The 15,741-nt window shown below is 46.5% G+C and overlaps 1 protein-coding gene and 1 long non-coding RNA gene across 7 annotated transcripts in view; one reads left to right on the top strand and one right to left on the bottom strand.

Annotated features, from left to right (window-relative positions):
- Positions 1-227: 227 nt before the first annotated feature.
- On the bottom strand, positions 228-3,641 carry LOC144319010 (uncharacterized). The gene is made up of 2 exons (XR_013384933.1): positions 3,166-3,641; positions 228-467 (listed from the first exon to the last, which is right to left on the bottom strand). It is a non-coding gene; the product is annotated as an uncharacterized LOC144319010 (long non-coding RNA).
- The window catches only part of GSPT1 (G1 to S phase transition 1), a 40,052-nt gene continuing 27,778 nt past the window's right edge, over positions 3,468-15,741 (top strand). For 2 of the 6 annotated variants that reach the window (XM_077906665.1, XM_077906664.1), the window contains exon 1: positions 4,168-4,668. In XM_077906665.1, coding sequence (XP_077762791.1) covers positions 4,308-4,668 — 361 coding nt within the window. In that variant the 5' untranslated portion in view covers positions 4,168-4,307. Of the gene's footprint in view, positions 3,566-3,921; positions 3,989-4,167; positions 4,669-5,489; positions 5,509-9,510; positions 9,530-15,741 lie in introns of those variants that run through there. The other 4 variants (XM_077906670.1, XM_077906668.1, XM_077906669.1 and 1 more) reach the window with 4 other exon arrangements.

Raw genomic sequence — 15,741 nt, 5'->3', positions numbered from 1 at the left:
AATCTTAAAAAAAAAAAAAGTTTTAAGTAATCCCTATACCCAATGTGGGGCTTGAACTCATGACCCTGAGATCAAGAGTCATATGTTCTTCCAACTGAGTCAGGCGACAGATAAAAGAATTTTTTAAAACAATTTGCTTCTTGTAGGAAAATCCAAACATAAAAGTAAAAAATTGCAATTTCTTCTTTTAGCTACTTTCCATTCACATCCAATCCCATCCCACACGCTTTCCATTAACTGTTTAATATGTAACTGTCCACACTTTAAAGTTTTATAACATACAAAATGATACATATGTCTCATTCTCTCTCAAATGTTTACTGAGCACTTTATCCATGCCAGGCAACAGTTGTAGGCGATGAGAACACAATAGCAAGTCAGACAGAGTCAGGGAATTAATTTTCCAGTAGGAGGAGATGGGCAGTAGGCACGGAGACCAGTAAGAACTTCAGATTGTGATAAGGCATCTGAAAAAAATAAAAAATAAAACTGGGTAACAGGGTAGAGAGTGATGTGGGTTGGTGGAGGGTCAGGATGGTTAGGAGAGGACACATCGGAGCTGAATGACAATGAGCTGGAGGGGTGAAGATCTAGGGGAAGAGTACCCAGAGAGTAGAAAAAAACTAGATGCTTTTAAAGAAATAGGATCGTACTAGATATACTGATCCACTCTATATTCTACACATATAAGACATATTGCTCTTCCTTACTTCACCACATATTATTATTTTTTAAGATTTTATTTATTTATTCATGAGAGACACACACAGAGAGGCAGGGACATAGGCAGAGGGAGAAGCAGACTCCCTGCAGGGAGCCCAGTGCGGGACTTGATCTCAGGACCCAGGATCACGACCTGATCCAAAGGCAGATGCTCAGCCACTGAGCCACCCAGCTGCCCCACTTCACCATATGTTATGGATTTTCCCTTCAGCACAAAGTCTGTGTGACTTTCCGAAAGCTGCATATTACTGCATACTGTTGCTATCCATCACATATTGAGTCATAATATCCCTGTTGATGGACGTTTAGGTTGTTTCTGGTTTCTGTTGCAAAAATGCTGAAAGGACAGCTTTTTACACTCGTGTTTGTTCCTATGGAAAACATTTCCAGGAGTGGCCCTGCTACCTGAGTCCATCTGTAGGTACACGTTTTCATCCCCTAAAACCTCTGGGATGGCCCTGAGTTTTCACATCAGCTTCATGTTTAGAAGCATAAAAGACACACTATTATTTATTTATTGAGGCAGGGAGCCAAATGCAGGCTTGCAGTAAAGTGGTTGTCCAGCTAACCCTGTGTGTTCATGGAGCATAGAGCAAGACGTCCTTGGGAAAACTCGCTCTTTATGTTGACAGTCCTGTGTCCCAATAGCTCTAAATGAGTATAAAAGGGCAGTATGGTCCAAAACTCCCGATTGATGCACTAATTCATTCATGAAACATTTGTTAAGCATGTTTTCTATGCCAGGCATCACTCTGGGCATTGGAGACATAAAGAAGATGAAAAGATGCTGACCTCAAGTCATTCAATCTTAGCACAACAGCAATTATCAAGAAGAGCCTCTCACTTCCCTGCTGGAGCAGTGCCTCAACCCTGGCAGGTCACAGCTTTTGAAAACCAATGGAGTGGATTCTTTTCTGAATTTCCATAATTATCCTATTCAGGGACATGGAAGTTAATGACATCAACTGCTTTTCTAAGCTGTGGGGCTCAGCAGTTTTTGTCTTTGTCTCTTGAAAAAGCTTGTGGGCACAAAGACACTGCTAATTTAATTAGATGTGAAGAACTAACCTAAGAGGGATCCGTCATCCGGTGCCCTATGGGTGATGTATGTTGAAGTATGGCATCCAGGGACAAAGCAGCTGAAGGACAGTACGGGTCACTCTTCGAGTCAGTTGCTTTTTTTGACATTTGTGTGTGTGTTGACATGATTTTTTTTTTCCCTTAGGAATAGGGTAGGGAGTGCCAATCTTGAGTGAGGAGGCACTTTATTTTGGACACACTGTATTTTCTTCCGTGTTGCAAATATAATATAAAAATATCTCAATAGCAATGCAGGTCTCCCTTATATAACGGAAGATCTGATTTTTATTTATTTATTTTACATCAATTGTTACTAAGGTTTGGGTAGATTCGAGGGCAATCACTTAATACCAACTTTAAAGTGGGATGGTCTTAAGAAAGATTTAAAATGGGTCTTCAGAGAACTATATTAATAGGCTGTAACCTGAACTTTGTATGAATCAGGGGGATACATCATCTGTCGTGGAAAAAAAAAAAGAAAAATCAATACCCAGAAGATTAAAAAAAAAAAAATATATATATATATATACCCAGAAGATTTCAGGGAGCCTTGACCACAGAGTTGAAGAAAAAGTTAAAGCCAGGTTTGTTTTAAGGAGGGTCTCTCGTTTCTTCACATTTACAGCACTTGATACTCTCAAGTGTGGAGTTCAAGGGAAAAAAATTCATAAAAATTGCTAAATATTAAACACAATTTTAAACCACTTTAGCATAAGGATTTGTTTTGAAAGGTACCAGACAGCTGTTTTTGAGCTGTCTCATTAATGGGCTGAGTCCTGTTTTATCGTTAAGATACAGATGTTTAGGGATCCCCCGGGTGGCTCAACGGTTAGTGCCTGCCTTGGGCCCAGGGCGTGATCCCGGGGTCCTGGGATCGAATCCCGCGTCGGGCTCCCTGCGTGGAGCCTGCTTCTCCCTCTGTGTCTCTCATGAATAAATAAATAAAACCTAAAAAAAAAAAAAGAAAGAAAAGAAAAAAGAAAGAGAAAGAGATACAGCTATTTAAAATTCAAATTCACATCTCGATCTAGATTCTGGACCCTAACGTAAGGTTGCTAAGAAACATGCATTCTCTGAGCGTCTACGCCTTCCCTCTGTAATTTTTAGCAAGTTAGTTTCACTCTGTCTAGACTCCTTGGAGAAAAAGATCAGCAGTAGGTTCCCCGCCCCCGCCCCCCCAACCCCCCCCTCCACCCCCCAGCCTGGGGCTCCACAGGCCACAATTACAGGAAAAAACCTCACAGGTACTCGGAACAAGGTTGCTTTCCCACTGCATCTAATCGGGTCTGGGTAGTCATCTTCTGCTTTGCTCCCCCGTCCCCCTCCCCTCCCGCATCCCCCCGCCCCCCACGTTTACCTAACCTCGGTCCGCTCGAGCCAACGCCACCACCACTCGGAAGAAAAATCCACTTGGCCTAATGGTGCGTCGTACGGAAGCTGGGCGCACCGGGATGACCTTATTAGTTGGGTACGTCTGGACACACCGTGGAAGAGGCCCCGGTCCTCTGTTTAGCCTGCGAGGCCCCGGGCCGGGAGGAGGGGGGAGGGATGGAAAAGTTCGGGCGGGGGGGGGGAGGCTTTCAGTGACTAGTCAAACAGGCGGTGAGTCATCCAAAGTTTCCAGCTTAATAACCGCCCCCCCCCGCCCCGGGGCAGAGCCTGGGCCCCGAGCGCTTTACGAGCCACGCCGCGGCCCAAGTCACTGCCGTCTCGCACCCAGTGAAGGCAGAAGATGCGAGACGCGCGGCGCCGGCTTTGAAAAGTAGGGCGAAATCCGGCTGCGGGGCGGGGCGGGGCGGGGCGCGGGAAGGCGGGGAGGCCCGGGGAGCCCGGGGGCCGAGGACGCACCGGCTGGCGCCGCGGGAGCGCAGGACCGCGGCGAGGACCACCCCGGCGGCCGCAGAGTCGCGCGAGGACGCGCCGCCGCCCCGCCCCCACCGGGTGACAGGTGGGGCCGCCGAGCGACGCCGAGACCTCCGCCTCCTCCCGCTGCCTGCCGGGAGCCCGAGCCGCTTCCGGTTGCTCCGGGCTTCCGAACTCCGACTCCCGTCGGCCCCCGGGAAAACCGCAGCGGGGATGGGGGTGGGGTATCGCGCGGGCGCTGCCGGGACTCGTAGTTCGGCCCGCCGCCGCGCTTCGTAGCCGGCAACGCGGACGGGCAGGGTCGGGAACTACCGAGGCGAAGGTACGGGTGGCGGAGAGGGGTCAATCCGCGCCGGCGTGGGGTTGGCGCTGAGGCGGTGCGAGGTGGTTGGGGTTGGGGTTGGGGTTGGGGTGGGAGGAGATCCGCTCGCACACACGAGGAGGGCTGAGCCGCCGCCGTTCGTCGTCGCCGGTGCGGAGTTGGGACCGGAGCCCTCGCCGCGACGACGCCGGGGATTGTGTCGCGAGCCCCCCGTCTGCCTCGCTGCTTGGCCGGGTCAGCGCGGCCTGCTCCCGCCCGGCCCGTCGCCCCCGCCTCCATTTCCCGCCCTCTCTTCGCCACACACACGGCCCCCCCGATCATGGATCCGGGCAGCGGCGGCGGCGGCGGCGGCGGCGGCGGCGGGAGCAGCAGCGGCAGCAGCAGCAGCGACTCGGCGCCCGACTGCTGGGACCAGGCGGACATGGAGGCGCCCGGGCCGGGACCGTGCGGCGGCGGCGGCGGCGGCGGCCCCTCGGCGGCGGCGGCGGCGGCGGCGGCCGAGGCCCAGCGGGAGCCCCTCAGCGCGGCCTTCAGCCGGCAGCTCAACGTCAACGCCAAGCCCTTCGTGCCCAACGTCCACGCCGCCGAGTTCGTGCCGTCCTTCCTGCGGGGCCCGGCCCAGCCGCCGCCGCCCGCCGCCGCGAGCCACGGAGCCGGCAGCGGCGCGGGAGGCGCTCCGGGTAAAGGGCCGGGAGCCCCCGGGGGTGCGGGTGGGCGCGCCCCGCGGGGCCGGGCGGCACGTGGGGCGCTGACAGCCCCGGCCGGCCCCCCCCCCCGGAGCGGAGCCCGTACAGGGCGCGGGCGGGGCCGCGGCGGGTCAGCGCCACGAGGCCGGGGAGCGGGGCCGGCCGGCGCCGGCGCCGCGGGGGGGCGGGGGGGGCGCGCTCGCGTGTGTCCCCGCCACCCCAGGCCGCGGCGCGGAGCGTCCCGGAGGAATCCCGAGATGCATTGCAGCGGGGCGCCCCGGCCGCGGCCGCGCGGATGCCCAGGCCGCCCGCCGACGCCCGCCGACGCCCGCCTTGCCGTAAGGGGGGCTCGCGCTTCGCCCCCGCTCCCTGGCGACACCGTCGCGTTGCCCCAGCCGTCGGCCCGGCCCAGGTTGGCCTCGGCGCAGCCCGCGCCCGCCGCGTGTCCGCCCGTCCGCCCGCCCCACGCGCCCGCAGCGTCTGTTGAGGACTTTTGCAGCCGCCGCGGGCGGGCCGTTCCCCGGCCGAGCTTTTGCGAGGTTCCCAGCCGAACCCCCGCTTCTTTACGAGAATCCTCGGTTCTCAGCACGCTCCCGAGGACTCGTTTACAGGAACGTCGGACGAGCGGACTTTATAACTTGGCAGATAAAGGCGCTTATTTTAGGAGCTGTCAGCGTGGGTTTAAAGAGGAAAAGGTTGAAAAGGGACTTTGCTCCCGGTGTTTAAGGCAGAGGATTGGGGGCCTGGGTCGTGCACGTTCCCACGCAGCTCGTGAGTGAGACCGGATTGCTGATCTTTCCCTGAAGCTCTAAGTTGCGCTGTTTCTTAGTCTAGGTGGGCATCATAAGAGTGCTCTAGGAGGCTGGTTTCTTAAGTTGTCGTAACAGTCTTCTCCCCGGAGGCAAAGGAGGTTTGGAGAAGTACTTTGGCCAAGTGTGTATGTGAGGACGTAGCTCGGGTTTGGTTGCTTTGTTGATTGGTATTTTTTTTTTTCTTTTTAAGATTTTATTTATTCATGATAGACCTAGAGACAGAGAGAGAGGGGCAGAGACACAGGCGGAAGCAAAAGCAGGCTCCATGCCTGGAGCCCAACGTGGGACTCGATCCCGGGACTCCAGGATCACGCCCTGGGCCAAAGGCAGGCGCCAAACCGCCGAGCCACCCAGGGATCCCCTGTTGATTGGTATTTTATTTGCATAGGCAGTTGATGTTTTCCTTTCCAATAAGGAAATTAAGCTCTTTTTTTTTTTCCCCCTAGATCAAGCCATTTCTGCTGCCCAAACTAGTTCCTTGCCAGCTCCTTAAAGTGTTGGTTTCCCTGTACTTTATCACGTAGATTCCTTTTATCCAGCCATTTTCTCTGTGGGCCTCCCTGCTTCCTTTGGAGCGGCCCGCACCACTTGGGCCACCCGTAGAACTCCGTTTCCAGCCTAAGTAGCCATCAGAGCCATCAGCCATCCAAGGGCAGTCATCCTGAGAGCAGTGGTTAGGAACGATGGTTATTGTTGAGTGGCTAGGCGGTACATCTTACACCAGGGGGACTGCTTTTCTCTTCCTGGTATTTGCCAATTCCAGCTTTATTCTTAACAATTTTCCCTGTGACATTGCTAGGAGTTGGCGATGTAAAAGTGTGTGGGGAAGTGGTTGTTAGTAAGGAAATTCCCTACATTGCGATCGGTTTTTTCTTTTTGTTATCAGAAACCTATTTTGGTGTAACTTTATCAGATGCTTCTACAAAATGTCTCTGAATCTTAAAAAATAATCCTCTGTAGGGTGTTTATTTATTTTAAGAATTTTGGCTTTTTTTTTTTTTTTTAGTTTTTTTTTTTTTCAAAGATTTTTATTTATTCATGAGAGACAGAGAGGCAGAGACACAGGCAGAGGGAGAAGCAGGCTCCCTGCAGGAGGAGCCCAATGTGGGACTCAATCCTGGACCCCGAGATCACGTCCTGAGCCAAAGGCAGACGCTCAACTGCTGAGCTACCCAGGCGCCCCTATAGGATGTTTATTTAGAAAAGAATGGGTTTTCTCATCTCATGTCCAGAGTTTTATGTTAGATCGCATGTTCCAGCCCATTCAGGTCCATAAAATACCACCCTTAGAACAGGGAACTGTGCTTGGAAGAAGCAGGGGAAAAGTTGGAAATAGTACTTAGATTGAAATTCACCGTGGGACGGGGGACCATAAAATTTGCAACTTTTTTTTATAGTGAGGAAATAGTCAGTAGGGCAAGCATGTTTTCTTTTGTTGTTAAGCCATAGCTGAAATTTGTGGTGGGTGTGTTTTGAAACTAAATACCAGGAGAGCTCTTGAAGGATTCTAGAGATAGAGCATGAGAATGGATGACTTGTAAAATGTGTCTATCTAGAATGAATATCTGTCATTTCTGGAGGAAATGGTCTCCTTCTTTCCTCCCTCCTTCCCTCCCTCCCTTCCTCTCTTTTTTTGGAAATTCAGTGGGCCTTGAGCAGGAGGAGGAAGATGTTTTTGCCCAAAGTGTCATTCACCTTTCTGGAGGGCTGCTTGTTATGCCTGTTTCTTAGCCGTCCCAAGTCAGAACTTGGGATTCAGTGTTGACCTTGAATCTTTTTGAAAATTTAATATAGGTTTCCAAAGGAATGATTAAGTAGAACACATTTAAGTGTAATTAAGTATAATTCGTTTAAATATAATTCTCTGCAGATCCAAGTAAATTGGCTAAGTGATGCTCCTTAAAGTAGAGGTCCTGAAATGAATGAAAATGTGTAAGATGGGTTACTTGTTTTTTTTTTTTTTTTTTTTTTTTTAATTTTTATTTATTTATGATAGTCACAGAGAGAGAGAGAGAGAGGCAGAGACACAGGCAGAGGGAGAAGCAGGCTCCATGCACCGGGAGCCTGACGTGGGATTCGATCCCGGGTCTCCAGGATCGCGCCCTGGGCCAAAGGCAGGCGCTAAACCACTGCGCCACCCAGGGATCCCAAGATGGGTTACTTGTACTAGAACTAACATTTTCTATGATAGACTGTACTTGAAGTTCCACTTTGCACCCAGTTCAGTCTTTGTTGTTGTTGTTAAATGAGAAACAGATTTAATGGTGGTGATCAGGGTTGCTTGGTGTCTTGGTTTATTTGGGCTGCTGTAACAAAATACTCCAGACTAGGTGGCTTTTAAACAACGGAAATTTATTGCTTACAGCTCTGGAGGCTGGAAGCCTGAGACATCAGGGAATCCAGCCTGTTCTGGTGAGAGTCCTCTTCTAGGTTGTCAGCTGCTGACTTCTTGTGGCTCAAAGGGGCTCTATGAGACCTTTTTTTCTTTTTCTTTTTCTTTTTTTTTTTTAATGAAGGCAGTAATCCTATTCCCGAAGGGTCCACCTTCATGACCTAGGACCTCCGAAAGGCCCCACTTAATTTTATCACATTAGGCATTAGGATTTCAATATAGGAATATGAGAGACACACATTTTTCAGAGCATACATAGCACTTGGACTTTTAGAACAGCCAGAGCTTCTAAAATAGTAGTTTAGTGTTCTTTCTACCACCCCACCCTCAACACCTCTCAAAACTCTGCCACTAAAAGCAGTACAGAGGGATGCCTGGGTGGCTCAGCAGTTGAGTGTCTGCCTTTGACTCAGGGCGTGATCCTGGAGTCCCGGGATCAAGTCTCGCATCAGGCTCCCTGCATGGAGCCTGCTTCTCCCCCTGCCTGTATCTCTGCCTCTTACTCTCTCTCTGTGTCTCTCATGCATAAATAAAATCCTTAAGAAAAATAATAATAAAAGCAGTACAATAAAACTAGCAGTCCTAAGTAGGCCCTCAGAGGAGGAATTGTCTTCAAAATGTTGCACATTGTATTGTGAAACTTGAATTTTAGAAATGTTCTTTTCTTTCTTTTTTTTTTTTTTTTTAAGATTTTATTTATTTATCATGAAAGACAGAGAGAGAGGCAGAGACGCAGGCAGAGGGAGAAGCAGGCTCCATGCAGGGAGCCCGATGTGGGACTCCATCCGGGTCTCCGGGATCACATGCTGGGCCAAAGGCAGGCACTAAACCGCTGAGCCACCCAGGGATCCCAAGAAATGTTCTATTTTGTAGTGTTTGAGTTCCGCTGAATGCCTTTTTGTAGGGGAGAGGTGGTTTTTTTTTTTTTTTCCCCAAAATGAGTAAGCTATAATGCACCATTAAAAATTTACCTTTTAGAAATATACAGTAGTGGGACGCCTGGGTGGCTCAGCGGTTGGGTGTCTGCTTTCCAGCTTTGGGTGTGATCCCAGGGTCCCAGGATCAAGTCCCACATTGGGCTCCCTGAATGGAGCTTGCTTCTCCCTCCGCCTGCCTCTCTCTCTCTGTCATGAATAAATAAACACAATCTTTTAAAAAAAAGAAATATACAGTAGTTTTTAGTACATTCACAAAGTTTGAGACCATTACCACTTGGTGAATGCTTGTTAGTCACTAGTCTCTCAAAGGTGACCTCAGCAGAGCCATAAGATCCAGAATCAAAGTAATAATTGTTTTGTCCAGAAGGGCTCTTAGACATTATTTACATTACACAATACCTGTGGAAATTGATAGATAAATTTAGATAGATAAGATTCTTTTTTTTTTTTAAGATTTTATTTATTCATGAGAGACAGACATAGGCAGAAGGAGAAGCAGGCTCCCTGTGGGGAGCCTGATATGGGACTTGATCCCAGGACCCAGGGATTATGACCTGAGCTGAAGGCAGATGCTCAATCACTGAGCCACCCAGATGCCCCAGTAGATAAGATTCTTGAGATTTGTTTCTCTTTCTGTAAGACCAGAAGGCCTGCAACAACAATTCTACTGTCAAGGATTTTTCAGGATTCCATGGAACAGACAGTGGAGTGCAGTAAGAGAGAAGCAGGGAAAAGGATTGTTCCTGGAATTTCTTTTCCTACCTTGATTTACTGATTTATTAGACTCTTAGATTTGGGTTCTTTCTTTCTTTCTTTCTTCTCTTTCTTCTCTTTCTTCTCTTCTCTTCTCTTCTCTTTCTCTCTCTCTCCCCCTTTCGTTCTTTCTTTCTTTCTTTTTTCTTTTCTTTTCTTTTCTTTTTTCTTTTCTTTCTTGCTTTCTTTTCTTTCTTGCTTTCTTGCTTTCTTAGATTTTTATTTATTCATGAGAGACACACAGAGGAATAGAGACATAGGCAGAGGGAAAGGCAGCCTCCTCACAGGGAGCCCCATGTGGAACTCAGTCCCAGGACCCCAGGATCACTACCTGAGCCAAAATTGGACGCTCAACCCCTGAGCCACCTAGGCGTCCCATTAGATTTGGGTTCTTATTTCATGATTTTACAAGCTTGAATGGCCAGAGTATGGAGAACTATGTAACAAGCGAACGCATTGACTGGTGCTGTGCCACATCAAGCAGTTTTTTATTTAAACTGTTAGAATTTTTGATTGGTAATAAACTCACTTTGGGGCAGGTTTTATTTAGGGTAGTTAGTACATAGCTTTGTGCCTTCTTTTGGCCTTTGCTTATTTTTCACCTTTTCTGGAATGAAAAGACAGCAATTAAAATTTATCATGCCAGTTAGAGAAATGTACAGGACAGATTTTAAGCCTTGTCTTGCTTGCATTTATTCACTGGAGAGTAGATACCTTTTTTGAAAACAAAAAGTTTTTTTTTTTTTTTTTTTAAGAGAGAGTGCACACACAGGGAGGGGCGGAGGGAGAGAGAATCCCAAGCAGACTCCTTGCACATTGAGCTTGGAACCCATGGAGGGGCTCGATCTCAGGATCCTGAGATGACCACTGGAGCCTAAACCAAGAGTTGGACACTTAACTGGCTGAGCCACCCAGGTGTCCCAAAGAGGAAATGTTTTAAAGTGTTAAAGTAGTATGGTCTTTATGTTGAAAAGAAAGGAATGAAAGAGATTTGATAACCTTTTGGGGTGAATTAGCAGAAATAGAATGGATTGTTTTGAGATGTGAATCTCTGGCTTTGCTTATATATATATAGCAATTAACCAACAAACGTTTGAAGGCCTTTAGAACACAGGAGAATGCTGTGCCAGGTACTTGAAGGGATGCTACCAAGATGATTAAGTTGTGACCCTCAAGGAGCCTGGAAAGGAATGGATCAAATACCTATTTTACTCTAATGAGGGCCCCAACATGGTAAGAGGGCCATACAGAGTGGGGAGAGAGCTTTCAAAGCTGAGAGGAGGAATCGTTCACACTTCTTACATAAGTGGTTTCAGTCCTGTCACCCTAATCATAAAACTGGAGATCTATTTTCTGCTAAGTGTTCTTTGTGAATACCTGGGGTCTTTTTAAATTGAGATCTAATTTACATATACAACTTACCCTTGTGTTTCTCTGTTTTATTAAGTTTCCTAGGAACTTGCTGGAGTAGAGCATTGGTTATCTTTTTACATTAATTGAAGTATAGTTGACACACAATGTTACATTAGTTTCAGGTGTACAATATAGTGGTTCCTCCCACAACAAGTATAGCTCCCGTCTGTCACCAGGCAGCTGCTATTACAGTCCCACTGACTATTCCTTGTGCTAGAGCTTGCATTCCTATTAGCATCGCTTGCTCTTCTTTTTAGACTATTTGTTGTCTCTTTCATATGAACAGCCCTGAGCTACCGCAGTTCTGGTAGTGTATCTGTTGGGCATGTTAATTTAGGATTGCATCCTTCTATTTGCAGTTCTTAAAAATCTTTGGGAAGCAAGAATTGGCCGCTAGTTGAAGATTCTTGATTGTTCTGAGACCCTTAGACTCCTTTTTTAACTGTCATCGTTGATTCATATCAAAGCTGCTTAAAAGTTTTGTCCTTGCTTTCAGTAGATCTTAACAAAGCATGGCTGGGCTGTAGATGTATTTGTTTTTTTTTTTTCATAAATGGCTTTGTTCTGAGGAAACCCAACTGTTACCGTACTCCAAGTTGAACCAGATCCCCAGCATAATTCTACTTTCCAGGTGAGAGAAACTGTAAGGGTTTTCTGAGCATCTTTTATTAGCCTGGCCTGAGAGTGGTGACACCAAATTCCAGACCACATTCCGACTAGGTAATGATAGTCACTTGAAACAAACAAAAAGTGCATACCTGTCAGTGTCATTGAGGCAATTTCCTGGTTGACCATTGCTGCAGAACTCCAGTGGGTTAACCATACTACTAAGTGGCCTGTGTCCATCTCCTTTGGGTTGTTGATTTTGGTTGCATATAGATGTTTTTCTCTTACTTTGTACCTTATTAGGGCTGTCTGAAATAGTTTCAGGTTTATGTATTTCAAGTATACCTCCTTGTTTTTAATGCAGGTGGGATATAAATCGTAGATGGATATTTTAGGGTTGTTTGAAGAATACAGTGGGACTTTACAGAAAGCCTAATCAAGTTGGTATGTGGCATTGTTAGTGATTAAATAGATAAGATTTTGGAATGTGGGGGCTAGAAATGACTCCAGCAGTAATACAATTGCCTCATTTTTGGATAAAGAAACTGAAGCCTAGAGATGCTAAGTGAAGGCATAAGGTCACTCACTGCTTTAATGACATGGTTGATTCTAGAATCTACCTTTGCCAACTGCTAGTTCAGTGCTCTCTGCACACATCACTTTTTAATAATGGGGAAAAGGGTATGCTTAGAGCTGATACTACAATCAGCGTGGGTCTTCTCACTGTGGAATTTGCCTTACATTTTATTCTTAAGTTTTTGTAATTATTAATGGGGCTTTGACCTGCTTGTTGTAATCATAAATTTACTTGGCAGTTACCACTTAATGTGGAATCTTCACAACAATCTCCTCATGTATAGGTGCTGTTAACACATTTTACAGATAAGAAAATTAAGGCTCAGAGAAGCTAAGTAAATTAGCAAGGTGATATCCATGACTACACGGAGAAGCTAGATTAGAATCTAGGTCTGACTTCAAAGCTTATTCTAGTAATGGTTATTTGCTAGCCCTTTCCTTGTGATTTGATATTAAAAGATCTTTTTGGCCGAGATACTTTCTTCAGAAAAGGAGCCCATGACTGTGTGGGCTATGGCACTCTCTGTGTTCTGTCTCCGTGTGAGCGGAGTAACATTCTTATAAGGAGGCAGTGCTCTAAAGTAATACCTTGAAATTGCTGCTTTATACATTTTTGGAAACGATGATGTAAAATAATTTAAACAGCTCTGGCCATGACTGTCTGTGACATCATGCCTTTTATTTTTAGAGTGTTAGGTAATTAAGGCAAAAACATGGACCTTTGTATATGTTCTGTGAGCTCTTCTTTCTGATGTCTGCCTTTACTGTTTCCCGTTTTGTCTCTGGGAGAAAAATAGCTCAGCATGCAGTTTTGGTGAGACTTCCTAGTCACCTGGGTGCTAGAGAAGTTTTAGTTCCTTACTCAGACTGTACTTGAACATCTTTTTTTTTTTTAAGGTTTTTATTTATTCATTCATGAGAGAAACAGAGAAAGAGGCAGAGACACAGGCAGAGGGACAAGCAGGCTCCATGCCTGGAGCCCGATGTGGGACTTGATCCTGGGACTCCCAAGATCTCGCCCTGGGCCAAAGGCAGGCACCAAACCGCTGAGCCACCCAGGGATCCCCCCAGAACATCTTTTGAATATTGTTTCTCTAACCTCTTGTTAAAAAATCGGCACACAGGAGGTTGGTTTTACTCTTTTGAGCCCTAATGGGAATGTGGTAAACATAAGACGACACCAGTACTGCTGAGAAAACTGAGCCAATAAGATCACAAGGAGCTAGCTCTGAAAACCAAGAGAAAGCTGAAGGGATTCAGTAAAATCAGGTGTGTGTTCTGTATGGTCCATGCGCTGTGCCAGCTTGTGGGGACTACAAGGGTAGGAAAAAAGTCTCCATATTTCAGAAAACCACTGTTCTGGAAGTCTGTAATGGCCTTGGGAACCAGAAGGAAGATGAGTTTGCACCTGTAATTGAAGGCAGGGTACTATCCTAGAGGAGTTCTGAGGAGGGATCATTAGCCTTCAGGTGGGGGGCCGGGTAGGGACTGTGATGAGAGTGGAAGATCAGGTGTGGCTGGTTTGTACCGCAGTGGAGGAGAATGTGTGAGCAGCCAGAGCTGTGCACTTGGGGCTCTTTAATTAATTGAAATTAAAATATAAAATTCAGTTCCTCAGTTGAGGTAAAACTTTTCAAGGGCTTAATAGCCACATGTGACTTGAGACTATCCTGTCATAACACAGAGAACATATCCATCACTGCAGAAACTTGTATTGGGACAGGATTTTGTCACACTATTCTCACTTCTTTTTTTGGGGTGCAAAATGGTGGTTTTATTAAAGCATAGCATAGGGATCCCTGGGTGGCTCAGCGGTTTAGCGCCTGCCTTCGGCCCAGGGTGTGATCCTGGAGACCCGGGATCGAGTCCCATGTCAGGCTCCCTGCATGAAGCCTGCTTCTCCCTCTACCTGTGTCTCTGCCTCTCTCTCTGTGTGTCTCATGAATGAATAAATAAAATAAAATAAAAAAAAACCAAAAACATAGGACAGAAGGAGCAGTTGCCTATTTTTTTCTTTAATGAGCATACAATGTACAGGACTAAGGAATTTTAGTTAGGATAGCCCTTTTATAGATTGCTGTTTAGTGTGTAGAGGGTTAAAGATCAGTTTCATTTCTAAAGCAGTACAAATATAAATTGGTTATTTATGAAATATACAGATTAAGCACTTTTCAAGAATTGGCCAGACGTTTGTGTTGAAAACATGTGGCTTGAATTGAAACATAACTTTCATTATGACCTTGATTAACTTAACTTGAGCTTTATCAATGAGCTGGCTGAGGAATCTCCATGTTGAAGGCTTGATTTCATGATGAGATCTTTCATTTCATGTGGGGCTTGAACTCCCCAGACCTGAGAAGAGTCTCATGCTCTATTGACTGAGCCAGCCAGTCCCTCCATGATCAGATCTTTTAAAAATATTTATATTCTTTTAAAAAATTACAGTGAAATCACGGGGCCCCTGGGTGGCTCTGTTGGTTAAGCATCTGACTCTTGATTTCTGCTAAGCTCACGATCTCAGGGTCATGAGATCTAGCCCCGCAGTGGGCTCCATGCTCAGCTGGGAGTCTGCTGCTCTCTTTCCCTCAAGAGCTGCACATGCGCGCATGTGTGCTCTCTTGCTCTCAAATAAATAAATCTTTAAAAACAAAAATTAGAGAGACGCCTGGGTGTCTCAGCGGTTGAGCACCTGCCTTCAGCCCAGGGCATGAACCTGGGGTCCTAGGATTGAGTCCCACAATCAGGCTTCCTGCATGGAGCTTGCTTCTCCCTCTGCCTATGTCTGCCTCTCTCTCTCTTTCTCTGTGTCTCTCATGAATAAATAAAATCTATTAAAAAAATTACAGTGCAATCCACATAACAAAATTAACCATTTTAAGGTGAATAATTTAGCCAATGTTGTGCAACCACACCTCTGTCTAGTTCCAAAACATTTTCATCACCCCAAGAGGAGACCCATTCCCATTAAGCACTTACTTCCTATTCCCCCCTCTTCCTCCCAGCTTCTGGCAACCACCAGCCTGCTTGCGGGCTCTATGATGGATTTTCCTATTCTGAACATTTTATATGAGTGACCCTTTGTGTCTGGCTTATTTCAGCAGGTTCAAATTTTCTCTAACAGTTTTAAGATTCAGATTATCTGTGCTTTAGCACAGGCAATAATATTGGTAACATCCTTCTTGTTTTAAAATTTGTGGTGGTATACCCAGTATCACATCCAGTTCATTAATCTTCCTTGATCACGAACCAGAGTATTAGTTTCCCTTTTAATTTGGGGTATTGCAGGTTACTCATTGATGCACTCTGATAGCTTTCCCACTTAAGTAGAATTGTTCCTTTTTTTGAATGCTTGATAAGAGTTTATCTCTGAACATGGAAATACCATTGGAAAATAGGAAACCATAATGTCACTCCTCACTCCTCGGGAGATTTACTAACTTTTCCTTCGCTAGCGGATATGAACTGTGCAGGACTTGAAATCATGGTCATCTGTTTGCTGACTATGAACAAATGACTTTGGGCCTTAGAATTCTCAGCCCGGGCTCCTTAGTAGCTAGTAAAGTCAGAATGAATGTAC

This window comes from Canis aureus, chromosome 8, assembly GCF_053574225.1.
Source record: "Canis aureus isolate CA01 chromosome 8, VMU_Caureus_v.1.0, whole genome shotgun sequence".
NCBI classification, from domain to species: domain Eukaryota; kingdom Metazoa; phylum Chordata; class Mammalia; order Carnivora; family Canidae; genus Canis; species Canis aureus.
Note: the sequence above shows the minus strand (reverse complement) of the source record. Positions and strands in the feature narration are given on the sequence as shown.